At 33.4% G+C, this 23,065-nt stretch overlaps 1 protein-coding gene across 3 annotated transcripts in view; it reads left to right on the forward strand.

Annotated features, from left to right (window-relative positions):
- The window catches only part of LOC145291983 (cation-independent mannose-6-phosphate receptor-like), a 268,904-nt gene that overhangs the window by 74,415 nt on the left and 171,424 nt on the right, over positions 1 to 23,065 (forward strand). For all 3 annotated transcript variants that reach the window (XM_080137940.1, XM_080137937.1, XM_080137939.1), the window contains exons 4-6: positions 7,232 to 7,428; positions 12,594 to 12,759; positions 13,316 to 13,502. In XM_080137940.1, coding sequence (XP_079994066.1) covers positions 7,232 to 7,428; positions 12,594 to 12,759; positions 13,316 to 13,502 — 550 coding nt within the window. The remainder of the gene's footprint in view (positions 1 to 7,231; positions 7,429 to 12,593; positions 12,760 to 13,315; positions 13,503 to 23,065) is intronic.

Here is a 23,065-nt window from a genome sequence, read left to right on the forward strand (position 1 = left end):
TTTTTGTTTTTTTTTTTTTTTTTTTTTTTTTTGTCTTGCGTGGTTTTTAATGCTTTTTAATTGATCAAAAATAGTTTTCACCCCCTCCCCAACCTGCTCCCAATGTAAACTGAATTTTTGTGAAATGGTAAATGCCGGCACATTACTTACAGAAAAACGGTTAATTAAACTGCAGAAGCACCTATTAAACTCCAAGTCCTATAATTGAATACCCCCACCACCAAAAAAGAACAAAACACATGTTTGGTTATGTTTTTGTAAACTGCTTGTGAAAACTTTTTTGGATGAATTAAAAAGCATTAAAACTATGTAAGAAAAAAAAAAACACTTTAAAAAAAACAAAAACAAACTTAATTTGAAATGACCGCTTAAAGATTCCTATGCAATATAAGACACTCCACTATGCCTGTTAGCACGCGAACGAATCATGTAAGAAAAACACTACCAAAGGCAGTGAAATGCCACAAAATAGTCCCATGGTCTAGTGGTTCATACCATACAAACAGTAAATTTGTGGCAGGTTTGATTATCAGATTTGTTGTCAGCAATCATGAATACCCCTTAAAAAACCCAAATTAGAGTGGTCTGTGTTCTGTTGTAGCATAAGGTAATATTTACCATTGGTTTATTTCGATATTTTTATTATATACTTAGCGTCCTTTAATGTTTATTATTTAATGTCTTAATTTACCTCTTTATTTCTATAAAGTAAATTTTTGGTAATTGTTTATTTCTATTAAATAAGTTATTTATTGAACTTTCGAAATCGCCTCCACTTTAATGCTGTTTGACAACCTTATTTTTTGTTAGGGGTTGGGAAACACTTCCCTATGCTCACATCACGACTGTGATACCAGGCATCGGTGAATGTTAACCAAGCCTCTACAGTCCTTTGGTTGAACGGTTTTGAGTGACTAGTTAGGGTTCAAAGGATTAAAGTTTATTTTTTTCCTTTTAATAAATTTTTTCTTCTCACCAAAAAAAAAAAAAAAAGTTTAATTGCTTCATTCACAGAATATTTTAATGAAATGTAAATTTCTAAAAAAATTAAATTCACTTACCGCATTGTTCTATTAAACCTATTGTTTAAATAATTTGACTTTGCTCGTTTAATTTAAAAAAAAAAAAAAAAAAAAAGATTGATAAGACTTTTCATTTACTAATGAGATTTTTCATTCATTTATTGAAGAGTGTCGGGTAAAAAAAAATGCCAAAAGATAAGCGCCCCCCCTCTCCCCTTTTTTAACATTTACTCGTAATGAGAGCATTGTAAAATCTTTTTTCTCTAAGGGTTAAGTATTCAACTTTTTCATGGATTTTACATAGTTAGGGTGCTTTATACATAACATTTTCATTTGTGAACAAAGTTTACCTCATGGCCCCTAAGTTTTGCAACAGTGTAAACCGATAATTATGGGCCTTGAAGTTTCGAAACAGACACAGCGCCTATGTATGTGACGGAATAAGAAAATTCATTAAGATGAATAAAGATTACCTTTAAAGTAGTTTATAAAATTTTTGTACATCATATTAAATATGTTATGAAAAGTTCTATGACGTTTTTATCATAGTTTTGAGAGCATTAATCTCACTTCAAACAAATAGTACAACTTAAAAATATAAGAGAATCGTAATGAAAGAATCGTAAATCAAAGGTATTTTTTAACGATGCGATTCCGATTCCCCTCAAAATACACGATTCTTATGATTCAGATTAATCGTTCCACCACTATTTTATTTATTGTTACTTGGTGCAGCAAAAAGTAAAACTTTAAGGAAGTTTTTTAGTATTTCCTCCGATGTCTGAAAATTTTTTTATTTTACAAAAAGTTTTTAATTTTATCCTATACAGATTTGTTATTGTGTTAAAACAAATGTCAGTCATTTTTTATTTAAAATTTAGTTTGGCACCTTTGTAATAAGTAAATGATTTTTTTTTTTTTCAAACTTAAAAGAAAATATTAAAAAAAAATAAAAAATTTGGAAAAAGTTTCATAATCTTTACAGCTGAAAGTTATGATTTAAATTCATTTTTTCCCCAAAAAAATAATACCACAATGAATGTTTAAAATACTTCAAAGCTGAGATTGCCTGAATGACTGTAGAAATCTGAAGTTGCTCCAACTATAGGACTAAATTACCCTTTTGTCAGAATAGTGAATCCACAGCAGAGAGTTGATGGTGGCTAAGTTATTTATGCCGTGGACTGACTACATGGATGTACCAAGTTCGAATCCAGTTCATTCCAGAAACCCTTCCGCATAGATGTTGGCAACCTTCACCTGGTCCTTACTGTTTTTGTAGAAAGAATTTTAACTAGAAAGATATTGAGGAAATGAAGGTCAACAAAAATCATCTGATTCATTCAAAATGAATGAATGGCACTTAACAATCAACAGGAGCAGTGGTGTACCTGGTTGAGCGAATATACATAAATCGTAATTAGTTTCAATAATTGCTTGAGTATATAATAATTAATAAATAATCTATATAATTATAAAACTCAAATGACCTTGTAATGGGTGTTGTAACCCAACATCCGGTTTACGACTTCGTTGCGCATGCGTAGATAAACATAAACCCATAACGTAATACGGAAATGAACAAAATGAATGAAAAAAAGCAGAAAATATTAACAATTGTTTATTTGGATAATTTAAACGCAGAAAAAAAAATTGGACGCTGAAAACGTACACAGTAAAACAATGTTTTATTGTCATGTTGATTATTTATTTGTAACACAAATGTAAAAAACATTTACAAATAATCAACGCGACAATATAACGTATTGTTTTATTGTACGTTTTCAGTGTCCCAATTGTTTTATTCACATTTAAATTATCCAAATAAACAGTTAATACTGTCTGCATTTTTTCTTTTACATCGTTCATTTCTGTATTACGTTTAAGTTATTTTAATGCAATTTTTTTACAAATGAATCTTTAACCCGTTGACAACCATAAGAGCATTTTACAACGGCGACTTACCCACCGCCTTTTTTTTTTTTTTTTTTTTAATTTACTTTGTATTTTTTAATACACCTTAAAAACATTCATATATTTTCTTCTACACTACCAACATAAATAACCCCGAAAATGTTTTTTTTAATTTGCATTATAAATAATTAATGCGACAAAAGATTTTTACTGTAAGTTTTCAGCGTCCGAATTGTTTTTGTTTTTTTGCATTTAAATTAAGATATATCAAAATTTGAATTTAACTTAAGTATTATGGTATCTGTTCAGTGCATATTTACCTCTAAGTATGGCTAACAACTTGTCATTCAATGGCTGTAAGTTTGTTTATTTTTGAAAAGAAAAAAAAATTATAAACAGAATGACTCATAAAAATCTATCTATATTCTTTTCATTTTAATATACTTTCATAGAAATGTATCTTATGTCACAAGAAACTATTTTCTTTACGTCATAAGTGTCACACTCGTACATTAATTCCATAGCTAATATAACATACTGACCCAACGGGTCACGGGTAGTCTAGTAATATATAATTGCAGGAGTAGAATTAGAACTAGACAGCATTCTTGTTTCAAGGACATTGCCATCATTAGCTAAAGCTTTTTTTTTTTTTTTTTTTTTCTGAATACCCATCACCCTGGAAAATCTCATCAGTATGCCCTGTATTTAAGAATTCAGGTGATCGTTCATCCCCCTCTCAGTACAGGCCAATAAGTCTCCTGTGCGTCATGAGTTGCTGGAATACAGAAGTAATCAACCATCTCAACAAAAATAACCTTAGTGACATTCAATATTATGGTTTCCGTTTTGCTAGATCTACAGCAGATGTGCTTAGTTATCTCATAGGATTAGCAAATCTCTCGACGGAGGCAACCTTTCTAGGGCAGTTGCTCTTGACATATCTAAGGTCTTTGATAGGGTATGGCATAAAGGTTTACGTCACAAGATCTCTAGCTATGGTATAGCTGGAAATGTCTTATTTTATCATTTCTTTCTGATAGGTTCATAAGAGTAGTAGTTGAGGGGCAAAAATCAGAAGCTCACAGTATTAATGCTGGAGTCCCTCAGGGGTCCATCCTGGGCCCAACTCTTTTCCTGATCTACATTAATGATCTTCTAAATTACATCCTTACATAATTTGTAGACATTTATGCTGATGACACTACCATTTATGGTAGCACATCTAAGTCAGTAAATGACCAAGTTCTCTCCGATTCTCTCTCCTCTGATCTTGAGCACGTGGTACAATGGGGAAAGGAGTGGGTGGTTATTTTTAATGTATCTAAAACCAAGCTTCTCTTTACATCATCATTCTGATCCACATCTGGCATCAATTGAAATGAATGGCTCTCGTCTTCAGGAGGCCTCAAGTTTTGACAAGCTTTTGGGCTTGACCGTTACTCCTGATCTTAAATGGAACACGTATATCAAATCTGTTGCTAAGGCCGCTGGAAAAATGGTGGGATCTCTCTATTGATCCAGTAGATATCTCACTGCTCTTCTCTATCTATATAAGAGCCAGGTACGTCCAAGGATGGAATACTGTTGCCACATCTGGGCAGGAGCTACTAGAAAGGACTTGTCCTGCCTTGATAGTTCAAAATAGACTTCGTAGCCTCGTAGATGTCCTTTTCTCTTCCCTGTAACCTCTCTCACAGAAGAGATGTTGTGAGCCTCTCTTCTTTATCGTTAGTTTCATGGCAAGTGCTTGACTGAGCTTCAATCTATGGTCCCCCTCGCCAAACTTTCACAAGAAACACTTGTCTAGCTGAAAACACTATCAATAATTCCCTCCACTCTTTATCTGTGCCTAAACCTAAATGTAGATTCCATGAACAAAGCTTCTTTCTTAGAACTGCACGCCTGTGGAATTGTCTTCCATTTGCCTGGTTTCTGGCTGACTACAATATGGTTGTCTTCAAGTCTAACGTAAGCAAGTTCTTGATGAGCCGTTCCATATAAGTTAACAAATTTACTGAATTTCCATTACTAATGATTACTATAATGTCCAATTTCTACTGTACACTCTTTTAACCTCTTACATTGATAATGTGGTGATGCCTGTGTAAAAAAAAAAAAAAAAAAAAAAAAAAAAAATTAATCTATAATATTCAGCCTTTTTCTTCCTTAGTCCATATGTTAAACTTTGGAAAAAAAAAAAAAAAAAAAAAAAGCCAGATACAATTTTTGAAGGTCAAATTTGCAAAATTTAGTTTTAAAAAGGCCAATCTGTGACCCTGGACAAGAATGAGTGGCCTCCATTTGATTTAGCCTTGTTTTCAAATATATGATCATTGTTGTAATGGTGTGAGAAAGGATTTGTAGTAATTTCAACATGCTGCCGTTCTTCAGAGAAAGCAGTTAGCAAAACATTATATAAAAAAATGGAACATTCAAAATAAACGAGACAGAAAAAAGTGTCTGGCAAGAGATGCTGGACTGAAGTAATAAATTAAAGATTCTCTTACGTGATTTTATTTGTATTGAACTATGTAGCACAATATTACTTCCTGATTATTTATTAGCACTTATTAATTTCTCATTTAAATTCTATATTTAAAATACAGTGGATGCTATTTTCATAGAAATGTTAAACTCAGATTTGCATGCTATAAGTTTTTTAAAACTAATTTTTTTTTTTTTTTTAACTATGCAGAAAAATATTAAATATATTTCTCATGTTGTGGAATTTTCACAGGTCCTGCTAACTTCTTATATTAGGATGCTGTTATGAAGCAGTTAATACCATCCAGGCCCTTTCGGTAGGGTATTAGAATATACATACTGCCCCTCCTTCTCCTGCAGAGAGTAAGTCTCTCAATGTGGCTACCATCTTGCCATATGTGATGCCTTAGGACAGGATCCTGGTAGTTGGATTTTGAGGTCAGGGTTTGGCATCCCAACTAAATGGTTGGGCCCACTTGTAGCAGCTTGTAACTGTGCCCAGGTCCTGAAAGTGAAATCCACCTCGTGATGGCTGCACGGTTGCTGCACGGTCTAGTCTCTGGACTCCTTTTTAGTATCATCCGCGCCCACACTAATACTTCAGATGTCCATTTCGTCTACTTGGAATGAGGCTCGGAGCAGATCTTCCACACCAGCGGGCAATCCTGCAATAAATGCGCACATCAGGCCTTTCTGACATTCCTCAGAACAGGACTGCAAGCTTCTTCAGTTCTGCCAGATAAACATCAAGTCTTTCCGGAATGTAACTTGCGTGCCATAAACTCCTTCCATGCAGCAACTGGATCTAATGCAAACACTGTGTATAGGGCGTTTTTAATGCAGGTGAAATCTGCTTTTTCACCTGTTAGCTGCTGGTGTACAGCATATATGCCCCTAGCGAGGCGCATTGGGACCACGCATTCCAGATGCTTCACACCACTGAGTTGGCATATCAATTCTGCCTTTTCCACCCATCCTGTACTAACTGCTCGGTGCTGCTGCCATCGGCGCTGCTGCCATCTGTTTAGGATCAAATCCTGATGTCATGCTGAAATAGCTTGTTGAATTGGAACCTCCTTCACTTGTCCCAATGCACTAAGTAACCGTCTGTCTTGTAACGTCACCTGTTTAGCGTCTGAAAAGCCAAAGCTCTCCCAACCCTTCCAAGCGATCTGCTTTATATTACATTCATCCACGTGAATCTCGCAAGATTACATGAGACCGTTCTGTTAAATATCAGACGCCATCTTGCTTTTTCTTTTTCCTGTCCAATGCGCATGACAAGCAGACATGTGGGCACTTCACAGGTAGGTCATGTGAATGTCTGTTTTTATTTTCCCCACAGTATCAAAACAAGAAATTAAATGAGAAAGATATCTTTACTGAATATGGGCAAAAAATGTAACAAGCTTTTTTTAAGCTGACTACGAGGTCAGAAAACCTAGTAGTAGGGAGGTGGATGAGGAAATTAGGTCGAAGTAAACAAAATTATTCTGGAATCATGCTAGAATTTTGAATTCCTCACATCAGCAGACCAACAACTCTAAAGAATGTCACTCAGTATTATTAGAATATTCTAGAACCCTCTGGATTTTTTTTTTTTTTAGGTTCTGGAAAGTTCTGACAGTTCTGTATTTTTCTAAATCTTATTTCTTTTTCTTATTTGTGGATTTTCGTGAAAGGTCTTTCTGAAATGACATAAGATGTCACTATATTTGAAGAAAAATTAAGCCCTCGTAACACTACAGAAGATATTAACAAAATACCACACTGAAACAGCTTTTCATTATTTTCTGATTTTCTTACAGGTAACCTTTGTCCAAGTGGTGCTGCTGCCTGTGCAAATATCTCCAACACACTGGTTAACTTGGGAGAACCCAGTTCTAGCCTTCGAGCTATAGATTCCCGAACGCTGCAAATAAAATATGAAACACCTTTAAAACCATCCATCTGTCAAAATGTTCCACAAACGGTCATTAATTTAATTTGTCCTAAGCGAGGAGGTGTAAGTGTCTTTTAGTATCATTATTTAACATCAGGTGAAGTTTAAGTGTTTGTCTGCTACTAGTGAAGTCCAACCTTGTGACGCCAGGTATTTTTCAATATAAAAAGAATGCTTTACTTTTCTTTTGTTTAGGTATCAAACTTTAAATTAAAATAAATCACAGAAAAATACTTTTATAGTAATATATGGTTTATTCCAAAGATTAATTTTTGGCATTTGTAATCTAAATACAATTTCAGGCATATGGCCCCTGTGACTCTTGTGTATATAGCATAACCTAGAGCTCCACTTTTAACACAAACTCTATTAACTTAGGCTGTGTTTTGGTAATAACATGTCAAATGTTTTCCTAGTGGTCTGTTATCTGGTGTATCAGTGAAGAAAATAATCTAATCCGGGTTAAATCACATGAACAAGGTGGCTAATTAGCAGATTTATTTAATGTAGTTATTTGCTCATCAAATGTTTCTCTCAGTAAATTGATGGTATCATTTGCCATTTGCAAACACGGCTCTTGTCTCTTCATAATGAATTAAACCGACTTGAGCTAAAAAATAATTGTCAAATCTGCAATTAAAGAATAGTGATCAATTTAAACTTTTCCGTCTCTAAAAAAAGAAAACCTGTATTATCTGGGTTATGGAGCTTTCACACTTAAGAACTTTTTGTAAAATCAATTACAGCTACCACAATAATTAGAAAATCTTAAAACCTAGAGACTCTCTTTTTTTATGTCCAATCCTATATTTTCAAGCTGAAGCAATTCAATAATAAAGTATAAAATGTCTTCTGAATGATATTTTGTACAATATTCATCCTTAATTATTGAAATGTCCTCTACTGAGTTCCAGTCTTTGCAATACATTCACAGCAACAACTCTTACTACCCCAAATCAAAATAACTTTTCTTTTCCTGTGTGCTTAAAAGTTTGTGGTGGCCATGTAAGACAAGTTAAACATTAGCCAATACAAATGCTGCAAATGATTTACTGTTGATGAATATCTAAAAGTTTGTCTTAAATTTGTTCCTGGGAGGTGGGTGGAAACTCTTCTCACTTTCTAAAAAATCAAAAGGTGAAATATTGATTAGAGCTAAATATAAAAATAGTAAACTCTATTGAAAATACAACTCTTTTCTTTAAGAACATGGACCAGTATTTACTATATATGCTTGAACAGATTTTAGTATATACCTTGTATTATAATAGATATTGAAGTCATAGGAAATATAAGTAATATATTTAATTTCAAAGTTTGGTGCTTAATCTATAAGAATCAAGATTTCTTTTCTCCAAAAATGTAATGACAGTTGAGTAAAGAAAAATTAAAGCCTTACATATTTTATGTATTTATTATATTATTAGCAGATTTTGCCCAGTCATAAAATACACTTAACATCCTACCAAATATATTTTAATTCATGAAGATTTCATATTCATGACAGAGCCAATTCTCTACTGAATATTATATTGCACCTAATATATAGTACTCATTTCCATTTGAATTGAAACCGAAGCTATTAGTGCTCCAGCCGCATTCCTTACCATATTGACAGATAAAATTTAAAATTAAACTACTTTAGGCTATGAATTTGCGGCTTCACTACTTGGATCAAAAAAGTTTAATTTCTTTAATTTGATTACCAGAATCTGTTTGTATTATCTCAACTTTTTTTTTAAATTTTCTCTTATGCTCCTCAACTGTATTATATTATTGTTTGTTCTTAACATTGAGTATTTCTTTATTTTCTACAGCCCTCTCCCCTTTTATTATATATTTCTTCATTGTTCTTCTTGACACTGAATCTTCTGAAATTCCATTCTGGTATTTTGCTTGTTGGGGACAATGCTTTGTTGGAGTTATGTTGTCACAATAAAAACACTTGTTTCTGGTCAGCCATATAGCTAGTTTAGGGTAGACTTTTTAATGGCCAGCCTAATAACCCCTTCCTTTATCCACATGGCAAGCACTTTACTATTTCTTATAGTAACATTAGAGATCTGAGATCAAACTTTCCTGATGTTCAATCTCTTCTTTTGGACAAATATCCTCACATTCTTGCTCTTTGTGAGACAAATTTAGATTTTTTTTTATCGATAGCAATGATTTACATGTAAAGGATTTAGACTCTTCCATGCATTTGCATGGTCTTGCTATTTTTCTTTGCACGGATCTCCCATTGTATGTATCCTCAGTCTTGAATCCCATGGAAATCCTTTTATCTTTTTGATGTGGTATTTGTTGCACTCCACTTAATATTTGTTCTTTCTATACCGTTCTTACTAGTTTAGCCTAATATAAGGCTTCTGACAGTGACTGCTGCTATTGATGCTATATTCAGCATTATTGATAATGCATTACAACTTCATCTGTCAAGTTCTACCTTTGTCTTAAAATGCTTATCATTCTGACTATCTTTCTCACTTGAATCAAAAAGATCTTGCTGGTGAAATGACTACGGCTATGACAACAATATTCTCTTGTTTTGACTCTTGAGTATATGTCAGACACGGTTAGACAACCGAGAACCACAACCCTCTATATAAAAGCATGTAAGAGATCAGTGGATACACAATCGAGTTAAAACAATGAAAAGAATATGCTTTGTCTTAGTCCTACTCATGACTTCTCCCAAATCCTCGCCTTCCTTACACTTTTTCCTGATAATGCCTTTCATCAACTAGTTTTACTTGATCTAACTTCTGTTCTGAATCATGTTCTATTTCCTCTTCTCCTCCATTGGGTTCTTCTGATCATGTTGAGATTGATTTTTTTTTTTTCTGTTAAGTTTTCAATTGATCGTCCCTTTCATAGGAAGATGTTTAACTACAGGAGGACTGATTGGGATGGGCTTTGCAGTTTCCTATATGATGTTCCATGAGGTCCTATTTTTGATATGTGTCCGAATTTAAGGAGGTTACTGACTGGCCTGTTGGAATTGACACTTTCATTCCTCATCGTTGGTTTCAAACCAAACCTGTTTGTGCTTTTGCCATTGCCTATCAATAATTATTTCAGTCAGTATCGTCGAGATGGTTCTGAGGCTTCTACAGAAGAGCTAGCAATGCCTGCAAGAAAGCAATTTCTGAGGCTAAGTCTAGCTATTCTTAAAGGACTCATGACTATCTCCTCTCAAAATGTTGGCTCTATAAATTTTTGGCGCATCTATAATAGTCTTAATAGTGTTAATAGTGTTAATAGTCTGATGTTAATTTAATGGTTTTAAGGTCATTTCATCTTCGAAGGATAAAGCTGATCTTTTTGCTTATCTTTTTCCTGACATTTTTATCAATAATGCGGTTCTTCCAGATTTTCCTTAGAAAACTGATCACTCTTGATTCTGTAATTATCACTCCAAAGTGATAGAATTCTTACTGGTTTTGATTAATATAAGGCTTCTGGTTCTGATTTGATTCCTGTTGTGTTCCTAAATTTTCTTCTGTCCTCTTGAAATTATTCAATCTGTTTGTCTCGGTCCTGTTTACGTTTTTGTTGGAAGGAGTCCTATCTTTAAAAATGGGATCAATCTGATCCAACTAAATATCATCTTGTTAGTCTTCTGTTGCAAAGTTTTTGAGTGGTTGATCAATGGCAGGTGTGTTCATTTTCTGGAAAGTCTGGGCTTCTTTATTGATGTTCAGTATGGCTTTTGTATTTTCATTCAACAGTTGATCTATTAACTATTGTAACTGAATGGGTATGTCTGTTTATAGATAATTTAGATAAGGGTAGGATCATTGCGGTTGACATTTCAAAGGTGTTTGACAGTGGCATCTTGATCTTCTACATAAAATGAAGTTATATTAGTGGTAAAGTTCTTTAAATTGTTGGGTCTTTTATTTCTGATTGAAGCTTGCAGGTAACTCTTGATGGAGTATTTTTTTTTTTCTATCAATGCTGGTGTTCCTGAGGGCTCTATTCTATGTCAACACTTTTTCTATATAAATAGCCTTCCAGAGAATATTTAGAAAATTAACATTTATACTGATGACACGCTCTTTTCTGGTATTGCTTCTTGCCCGTCTTTCTTGAATCAGTTGAAATATGTAGTTGAATCTAGAAGTTGATTTGGATTCTATTATGGATTGGGATAAGAAATTACTTGATTGTTTAATCCTGTTAAGACTCGGCTATTGAAGTTGTCCCTTTTCTTCCCAAGATTCTTATGGATGGCTCTGCTCTCAATGATAAATCGACTCTAAAACTTCTTGGTCTTTCTTTTTCATTAAATCTTTCTTGGAGTCCATATATTAAATCCACTGCTCTTTCTGATTCTTGTAAAATCAGTTCTCTCTATATTTCTAAACACTTTCTCATACTCAAGGCTATTTTCTATCTCTAAAAATCTACTAACAAGCCATGTATGGAGTAGTGTTGTCATATTTGGACTGGTGAATCTTTTCCATTTAAAGGATCTTGATAAATTACAGAAACTTATCTCTAATTTGATTGGCCCCACACTCTTCATTTTAACCTCTCTGACAGACGTGATGTTGGTAGTCTTTTCTACAAATACAATTATGGCATGTGTTCCTCAGAATTGTTTGATCTATTTCCTGCTTCCTTTGCCCAAGCTCATTTGACTCAGGTCTCCAATTCATTGTTTTAGTACCTCGTATTTTATGCTTATTCCAGTAGCTTCTTTCCAAGGATTGCAAGATTGTGGAACTCTCTCCCTACTCATTGTTTTCCTTCTACCTACCTTCTTGGTCTTTTCAATAAGCATTTCTTGTCTTTGCAATAATCAGTTTTTGTTTTTGTTAGCTCCTTACATCAAGTGGCTTCATGCCTTGTCTCAAGTGATTTCCATAAAAACAAATTTGTCAGCAAGTTGAAATGAACATTGTTGCTGACTATTTCTGTACAAGTTATTCATCTATCCAAAAATTTTACTTGTTATAAACTATTCTTGGTGTATGATTATTTCCTGCTAATTTCAGTGTTGTGTGATTAGTAGTTAAGTGTTTATTGGTTAAATATTCTTACACATGAATACATATATCTATTTTCTTTATTTTTTATTAAAATCGTACCTATTAGAAATTGGCGAATGTTCTTACTAGTCAGTTTTGAGAATTAGGCTTAGTGTCCATTGATAGGTTTTGAATATTGCAATTTTATACCATTTTCTAAAATTTTTATTTGTATTTATTTTATTTTTTCAGAGCAAGTCTCCAATCATTGTCTACGAGGAGAAATGCAGGTTTGATATTGAATGGTTAACAGAATATGCCTGCGATGAAGAGAACATCAACAAAGCACATACTTTGAAGTTTAGTGATCCTGAAAATGACATAGACATTGATCTGACGCCACTTATTCCTGACAAGTGTAAGCATTTTTCCTGTTTGGCTTGAAAAATCTTTTTACCAAAAGCTGGTGTTAACTATCGCATGCTACTCCCACATGTCTCATTTTCATTGTTTTTGAGGTCTTCCTAATTGTTTGGTTTCCCTTATAATATCAGAAAAATTCATATATACACATTTTTAACAATTAACATTCTTTTATCTTCATGGCATACTTTCCATGTTTATATTCTGAGACCAATTTGATTTGAAAATATTTTTTTTTACATTTGAAGACCTAGCACATTCGGATGACATTACATATTGTGTTATGCTAATTATGTAATTTTCAAAGATTTGCACAACTAGGGTGCTAAATTTACACTTTGTTTTTTCTTCCATTGATTAGAGAAAGTTTTAGCATTCTCTTTTTTGCATTATCGAGACGACTATTCGCATCTTGGTTATTTTCACATGGGAGTAGTAGTAGTTAAAATAATACAAATTATTAACCCTCATCTAAAAAAAAAATTCCCAAGCATTTTTTGTATGTTTTACATTATTTTTTCTGATAGTTTATTTCTTTTTCTTTTCTCTAGCCAAACCTTATTCAGTGAATGCGACGGAATCTGACAATACAACGTATACCTACTATTTTGGTCTTAGGTATTCACCAAATGTCTGCAATGATCATGGTACAGATTTTGAACAGTTTAATCCAGCAATCTGTCAAGTGAAAGGAAGTCGGTTGAAATATCTTGGAAGCTTCGATCACTCAGCTCTCAGGTATCAAGGACCCTTTTTTTTTTTTTTTTTTTTTTTTTAATTTTTTTTTTTAAATTTAAGACAGTTTGTATATAATAAAAAATGGAATATTAATTACATACTTGAAAATATTCTATCCCAAACCAAATTTTTTTCACTATATCTAAAAACATAATAGTACTAAATTTATTTTTGTATCTCAGTTAACCACCATATTATGATCATTCAAAATTTGTTAGAAATGAGAATTTGCTGTCTTATTTTGAACTCAATTACTAGTGTACAACTCAAAAATGGAGTCTCAAATGATTGAAAAATCCTTACAAATGTATCATGTTATCTTGTGGTAAATGAAAAATAATTATATTGGAATTATTAGATCTAACAAATTGGTAAAATTCAATTAGTCTGAAAACAACATATAAAAATGCACATTGAAGTGCAACTTTGATACTATGGACTCAAACCCCCCACTCCCCAGTCGTGATCACTGGAAAATGTTAAGTAATGAAATATATTGACAATACAAAAAAAATGATAGGAAGTAGATAACAATGGGAAGTGATAAATCAGTCTTGTTGTACAGACAAGAGATGCAATGATTATATGGGTATTAACTTTTGTTTGGTCAGAGGACGATGAATAGTGAGTTAAAAAAAAAAAAATCATGTGACTGGTTTCAGTGGTCAATATCTGCATCTGTGGTGTTATGTTGAATACAAATTGTAAACCTGGTGCAACCAGATCAGATTGTCTGAAGATGGCTTCTTGATTCAAATGCACTAACACTTTTTTTTTTTTTTTTTTTTTTTTTTTTTTTAAACTCTTTGCACAATTAAATCATGTTCTGCAAAGTCCAAAACAAGACACCCTCCCCTCCCTTTTTTTTTTCTTTTCACCCCCACTTCCCTACTGGCTTCCTAACTTAAAACACCAACTAAGAACATGATAAACTATCCTCTTCGCAGAGCTAAATAGTGTTATGCGGGGCCTGGAATAAAAATAACAAAATCCACAAGTCTTTACTTTTATCTTATCCTACAAAATCAGTAAATCTGGACCCATGAACAAATATAGAAAATGTAAACAACCTGAATTATAAAAACTTTTCTTCATCCTGTCGATAGGTCAACAGAATAAGTCAACTGCCCCCCCCCCCCTGCAGAGGTTAAAAATCCTTTAATGGGGCAACCAGTTAGTCATAGGTTGCATCCTGTAATGCTTTAGGATGTGATCCTGGTGATTGAGCTAACCTAGACCGGAGCGTATAGAAGTCTAGGCACTGCAACAACTCACTTCGGCTCTTACTTTGGCTAGACAGGCGGTCGGAGAGGCCAATCGGTTAGTCACGCCAAGCCCTAGCACTTACACCCAAAATACTAACTACCATAACAAAGATCATCATGATGAGCTCCTTGCCTGGACCAATGTGACTCTTCCTCTCCAGAATTTCCTGTCATCCATCAGCTGCCTCAGAACTTTGGATTCACAGTTGGCATAATGTGCTATTTGCTGGATGTACGTGGATCTAGGTCATCCTTTGCTTGCGTGTCTGTCGTAGTCCATAGCAATAACAAAGAACAAAACTCGTACTCCAACCTTTTTTTCCCCACTACCAAAAATATCAAGTAAGTGCTAGAAGGCAGTGGCATGGGTCAATCAGTTTGAAAGACCAGAAATCAACACTCCATCTGAACATGTGTATTTTTGAGGACATAATGAAGAAATAGGAAGTGCTTGAGAACTTCTTACCAAAAGAGTATATTCTCCATGTAACCCTTACATGGTCAAGGCGAATGGGTTTCCCCCTTACTATGTCCAAAGTTTTTGAAAACGGCAACACCTTCAAACTCAACTGAAAAGGAGCAAAAGTAAGAAAATGTTTTTTGATTCCAATATCAAAATAAAAACACTTTCCTATTCCTTCTGGTCCGTAAGTGACAGTATAGTATCAAGAACTGTCAAGCATGCTCATCTTTCTATTCTGTGGGACCTGACCATCGAATTGTCTGCCACAGTTAAACTGAGTTCTAGAGTTTCGAAAAGATCAACTATGGATCCCATGAAAGTCATTGACTGGAAAACAGTGTACTGCAAGAGAAATCTATCATCTCAATATGTAGTAAATGTATTTAACAGATTCCAAGAACTCTTTGTGACTCTGAACTCTCGGTTAGATTCAAGGAACATGAACTTGATCTATGGAAACTTGATTAGATCTAACGAGGTGGTGGCTCTATCTACACTCCCAGAAAAACCAAAATCACAAAAAGTTAGTTCAGGCATCAAAATCTCAGAAGTTCGAGAAAATCTCAGCAATAAGACCCTTCTGTCACCCTTCTCAAAGCAATAAGTTAGCAGCTACTAAAAAATCCCTTAACCATGCTTATCTTGAGGCAGAAGAAAGGTGTATTAATGGGAAAATAACTGACATTTCCCATCTTCAGCAACACTCTGCAGCTTCGAAAACTATAAATGAACTAGTGGAAAAGGAATCAAAACCTCCAACTATCAAAGGTGGCAGCTGTGAGCAACAGCTTGGTAATTGGCTTTCATTTTAAAACCTCCTTTGTAATCCCGCAACTCTGCCAGACCAAGTGTCCCTCCCAAAAATTGAAATTACAAGTGCTTTGAACATGCCAACAAGAGTACACCTTTCTGAATTTTTGAGATGAGGAGGATTGGTTATTTGTATTATTCATTGGACTACTGTTCTCATCTTGAGTGTGATTTTCACAATGTTTCGGTCGATATAACCTCCGACCTTCTTCAGGTGTATCTTGTCGAACTCTGGAATGTTTCTGTCGAACTCGGGAATTTGGACGGAATTTTGAGCGGAACCCTTTATTTACTTCACGAGGGTAGCGTGCTCTTGAAGAACATCGAAAAGCTGTAGTACGTGGAGACTGAAAAGTCAGGTATAGCTGACCATATATGGAAAAAAAGGGAAACCATCTACTGTTATGGGACAAAGTAAAAATTACAGGAACGGTGGAGAGTAAGACGACTGAAAGAAGCAAAACACATGCTGGGGAATAACCAACTGCTAAGTAGACCTAGTATAGAATTCAATACGATATGGGAACGAGTAATTATAAACAATAGATAATATATACAAGTAATAAGTAAAAACATTAATATATACAAGTAATGAGTAAAAACATTTAATATATACAAGTAATGAGTAAAAACATTTAATATATACAAGTAATGAGTAAAAACATTTAATATATACAAGTAATGAGTAAAAACATTTAATATATACAAGTAATGAGTAAAAACATTTAATATATACAAGTAATGAGTAAAAACATTTAATATATACAAGTAATGAGTAAAAACATTTAATATATACAAGTAATGAGTAAAAACATTTAATATATACAAGTAATGAGTAAAAACATTTAATATATACAAGTAATGAGTAAAAACATTTAATATATACAAGTAATGAGTAAAAACATTTAATATATACAAGTAATGAGTAAAAACATTTAATATATACAAGTAATGAGTAAAAACATTTAATATATACAAGTAATGAGTAAAAACATTTAATATATACAAGTAATGAGTAAAAACATTTAATATATACAAGTAATGAGTAAAAACATTTAATATATACAAGTAATGAGTAAAAACATTTAATATATACAAGTAATGAGTAAAAACATTTAATATATACAAGTAATGAGTAAAAACATTTAATATATACAAGTAATGAGTAAAAACATTTAATATATACAAGTAATGAGTAAAAACATTTAATATATACAAGTAATGAGTAAAAACATTTAATATATACAAGTAATGAGTAAAAACATTTAATATATACAAGTAATGAGTAAAAACATTTAATATATACAAGTAATGAGTAAAAACATTTAATATATACAAGTAATGAGTAAAAACATTTAATATATACAAGTAATGAGTAAAAACATTTAATATATACAAGTAATGAGTAAAAACATTTAATATATACAAGTAATGAGTAAAAACATTTAATATATACAAGTAATGAGTAAAAACATTTAATATATACAAGTAATGAGTAAAAACATTTAATATATACAAGTAATGAGTAAAAACATTTAATATATACAAGTAATGAGTAAAAACATTTAATATATACAAGTAATGAGTAAAAACATTTAATATATACAAGTAATGAGTAAAAACATTTAATATATACAAGTAATGAGTAAAAACATTTAATATATACAAGTAATGAGTAAAAACATTTAATATATACAAGTAATGAGTAAAAACATTTAATATATACAAGTAATGAGTAAAAACATTTAATATATACAAGTAATGAGTAAAAACATTTAATATATACAAGTAATGAGTAAAAACATTTAATATATACAAGTAATGAGTAAAAACATTTAATATATACAAGTAATGAGTAAAAACATTTAATATATACAAGTAATGAGTAAAAACATTTAATATATACAAGTAATGAGTAAAAACATTTAATATATACAAGTAATGAGTAAAAACATTTAATATATACAAGTAATGAGTAAAAACATTTAATATATACAAGTAATGAGTAAAAACATTTAATATATACAAGTAATGAGTAAAAACATTTAATATATACAAGTAATGAGTAAAAACATTTAATATATACAAGTAATGAGTAAAAACATTTAATATATACAAGTAATGAGTAAAAACATTTAATATATACAAGTAATGAGTAAAAACATTTAATATATACAAGTAATGAGTAAAAACATTTAATATATACAAGTAATGAGTAAAAACATTTAATATATACAAGTAATGAGTAAAAACATTTAATATATACAAGTAATGAGTAAAAACATTTAATATATACAAGTAATGAGTAAAAACATTTAATATATACAAGTAATGAGTAAAAACATTTAATATATACAAGTAATGAGTAAAAACATTTAATATATACAAGTAATGAGTAAAAACATTTAATATATACAAGTAATGAGTAAAAACATTTAATATATACAAGTAATGAGTAAAAACATTTAATATATACAAGTAATGAGTAAAAACATTTAATATATACAAGTAATGAGTAAAAACATTTAATATATACAAGTAATGAGTAAAAACATTTAATATATACAAGTAATGAGTAAAAACATTTAATATATACAAGTAATGAGTAAAAACATTTAATATATACAAGTAATGAGTAAAAACATTTAATATATACAAGTAATGAGTAAAAACATTTAATATATACAAGTAATGAGTAAAAACATTTAATATATACAAGTAATAAGTATAGAGATGCATAAACATTAATATATAGTAATAATGAGTAATAAAAGGTGATATTTACAACTAGAGAAAAAGTTGGTATAAGGTTCTTTAAATTCGTACTAGAATTGTCCGTTAAACATAAATGCTCGAAGTCTACATTATATGCAAGTATACCATTCCTGTAATCCTGTTGTAGCCAGGGCGAATGGGTTTCCCCACTGTGTGCATCCCAAATACGGCTCTGAGGTGGAAGCAATGAAAATTTTAAAAGTAATATCAAAAACAGACTGGGGCGCAGACCAAGACACAATGTTAAAAATATACCAGGTACACATAAGATCAAAATTAGATTATGGATGCATCACATATAGCATCTCCAAAAATTATTAACCATACAAACTCAAGGATTGATTTAGTCTGGAGCATATCAAACATCACCCATAGAAAGCTTATACATAGAAGCCAATGACCCCCCTCTACATTTAAGATGGCATAAATTAATAACACAATATTCAGTAAAACTACAAAGTGATCCAAACAACCCAACACATGAAAAACCCTTCAACCTACAATATACAAACTTTTATACCAGCAAACCAAAAACATACCTTCTTTCGGATATCGCATCAAAGAAATATACATTGATGGAGCCAAAACAAAAAAGGAACGGGTGCGGCATGGACAGAACCATCTCCAAATAAGACTTCCCATTGACGCATCAATATACACAGCAGAACTACATGCAATCAAAATGGCACTTGAATTAAGAACAACAATAAGAAAAAATTCATTATATATACCGATTCTTTGTCATGCATCTTAGCTCTAAGAGAAGAACTAAGGCATCCTTATATATTAGATATAATGAACAAATACAATGAAATTATTGAAAAAGGAAAAGAAATAATCTTAGCCTGGATACCAAGTCATGTTGGCATTCCAGGCAATGAAGAAGTTGACAAATTAGCCAAAGAAGCCATTAGCAAAAATATAACCAACATCAAAATACCATACACAGATTTCAGCAGAAAAATAAGGGAATATAACAAAAATAAACTGCAAACAGAATGGGACACATATACCCAAAACAAACTACACGAGCACCAACCCATAAAACTAAAAAACAAAACAATGAAAGGAAGTCTTATTTGAAGATGGTTCTGTCCATGCCGCACCCGTTCCTTTTTTTGTTTTGGCTTCATCAATGTATATTTCTTTGTGTTGTAGGTACTTTTTTCTCAGAGTTTGCCAAAGTGGTTTTTATTTATTAAGTTGTTGGTATTGTTTTTTTTGGTATTTAATAAGAGTCGGATCAGTGCTTGGATCTTTCAAAGTCCATGGTGGTTTGTTGCTTACTGTGTGTGTGACTGTTATTAGGGTTTTCATTAATTTGAGTTAATATTTCTTTGATGCGATATCCGAAAGAAGGTATGTTCTTGGTTTGCTGCCAATTTACCCTATATGTGCTTCAGGGTTGCACTTGCTAACACCACTGCATTTATATTTGCCCTCTATAGGCCCCACAACAGCGGAGTTACCATCTTTAAGAGCATATCTGAGAAAATAGACCACATACTGTCTTCACATTTCTCGACTAACATCCACATCTGTGGTGACTTCAACATCCATAACATGGAATGGCTGACTCATTCAAATAAGACAGATGATGAGGGGAGGTTTTGTCATGATTTTTGCCATTGCTTATGACCTCACTCAGATTGTTCGCGAACCCACCCGTGTGCCCAATACACCCGGTCAATATGCAAGCCTTTTAGACCTTTTTCTCTCAACTTCCCCTGAGCTATGTTCCGTTCATTCTCCTCTAGGATCCTCCGACCACTCTGTTGTATCAGTTAAGATAAACGAAATGTAAGAAGCCCCCAGACGTACCCCCTCCACCGTACTGTATACCGATACTCTATGGCTTCCGTAGATTCATATCTGATTTACCTCTGCACTCCATGTTTAAAAAGGAAGTGTCCTCTATAGTATCAGATCTGACTGAATGGTTAATTGTAGGCATAGACCAATTCATACAATCTAAAAAATTTCAACAAAAACCTAACAGCCAGCCATGGTTCTCCCCAGAATGTGCTGCTGCTATCGCGCACAGAAATCACTTTTTCCATAGCTACCAACGTAATAGATGCACTGAGACTAAAGCTGCTTTCAAGTCTGCCAGCAACCACTGTAAAAGAGTAATAAAAAATGCAAGAGAGCTATATGCCCAGTCTGTTAAATCCAAGGTAGCTGATCAGCGGCTTGGATCCCACCAGTTTTGGCAAATAACAAATAAGATCCTGAACAGAAGTGTGCGTTCTATCCCAACCATTATCAATGGACCAGAGGTCATCTCGTCAGCGTCAGACAAGGCCAAACTATTTGCAAAGAACTTTGCAGCTAATTCTACCTTATGCGACGAAGGCCATCAACTCCCCATATTTCCTCTTATAACACAGAACAAGCTAGGTAACATACAAATATCCGTTCATGAGGTCGCCAAGCTAATAAAGAACCTAGATTCCAGTAAAGCAACTGGCCCTGATGGCATCCCAATTATAGTGTTAAAAAAGCTTCAACCAGAACTTGCTCCCATACTTAGGAAACTATTTAAGCGCTGCCTTAAGGAGAAGTGCTTTGCGACTCCCTGGAAGACCTCATCAGTTTGTCCTGTATTTAAGAATTCAGGTGATAAGTCATCTCCCTCTCAGTACAGACCTATAAGTCTCTTGTGTGTTATGAATAAGTTGCTGGAATCCATATTAAATAGAGAAATAGTCAACCACCTTGGCAGAAATAACCTTAGTGACACACAATATGGTTTCCGCTCTGCAAGATCTACCGCAGATGTGCTGATGGTCATATCCCACAGGATTAGTGAATCTCTTGACAAAGGCTTCCTTTCTAGGGCAATTGCTCTTGACATATCAAAGGCCTTCGACAAGGTATGGCATAAAGGCCTACTTCACAAGATTTCCAGCTCCAGTATAACTGGAAATGTTTTCTCTATCATTAAATCATTTCTCTCTGATAGGCTTATAAGAGTAGTGGTCGATGGACAAAAATTAGAAGCCTGCAGTATTAATGCTGGAGTCCCTCAGGGGTCCATCCTGGGCCCATCTCTCTTCCTGATTTACATCAATGATCTCCCTAAACACATACTTAAATCATTCGTTGACATCTATGCTGATGACACGACCATCTACGGCAACACATCAAAGGTTGTAAATGACAAAGTTCTCTCTGATTCTCTCTCCTCTGATCTCGAGCGCGTGGTTCAGTGGGGGAAGATGTGACTGGTTACCTTTTAATGCATCCAAAACCAAACTTCTATCCTTACATCATCAACGCTCTGATCCCCAGCTGGCATCAATTGTGATGGATGGCTCTCATCTGGGTGAGGCCCCATGTTTTGACAAGCTTCTGGGTTTGACCTTTACTCCTGATCTGAAATGGAACACGTACATCAAGTCTGTTTCCAAGGTTGCTGGAAACATGGTGGGATACTTCTACCGCTCCAGAAGATATCTCACTACTGATGCAATTCTCTATCTATATAAAAGCCAAGTACGTCCAAGGATGGAATACTGTTGCCATATCTGGGCAGGAGCTGCTAAAAACAGCCTATCCTGCCTTGATAGAGTACAAAATAGACTTTGTGGCTTAGTAGGGGATGCCCTTTTCTCTACCCTGCAACCTCTCTCCCACAGAAGAAACGTTGCGAGCCTATCCTTGTTTTATCGTTATTTCCATGGCAGGTGCTCGTCTGAACTCCAATCTCTGGTCCCCCCCTTGCCAATCTTTCCTGAAAAACACCCGTCTAGCTGAATCCACTGAAAAATTTCCCCCACTCTATCTGTGCCTAAATCAAAACGCGGATTCCATGAACAAAGCTTCTTTCTTAGAACTGCACGCCTGTGGAACTCTGTTCCGTCTGCCTGCTTCTCTCCGGACTACAACTTGGATATCTTCAAGTCCAATGTTAACAAATTCCTAATGAACTGCCCCCTTAATTAAACACTTCATCAAATCTCCACACTAACGTAATGTACTTGCAATAACCCTTGTCCCTGAGTGTCTTCCGGGCCTTGATAAGTGGTGATCACTGTGTAAAAAGACGAAGAGAAAATATCGTTCTAATCAAAATCGGACATATCAAATTAACACTCACACCTAATCGAAGCAACAGAAAAACTAAAATGCACTTTTTGCAACAAACAGATGACAATAAAACAGAATGTCAAAAATACGAAACTACCAGAAATAAATATACAGTAAACATAATCAAAGAATTGTTTTACAAGGTGACACCACATCAA

The sequence above is a fragment of the Euprymna scolopes genome, chromosome 13 (genome assembly GCF_053919585.1).
Source record: "Euprymna scolopes isolate OS-2025 chromosome 13, ASM5391958v1, whole genome shotgun sequence".
In the NCBI taxonomy this organism is placed as follows: Eukaryota; Metazoa; Mollusca; class Cephalopoda; order Sepiida; family Sepiolidae; genus Euprymna; species Euprymna scolopes.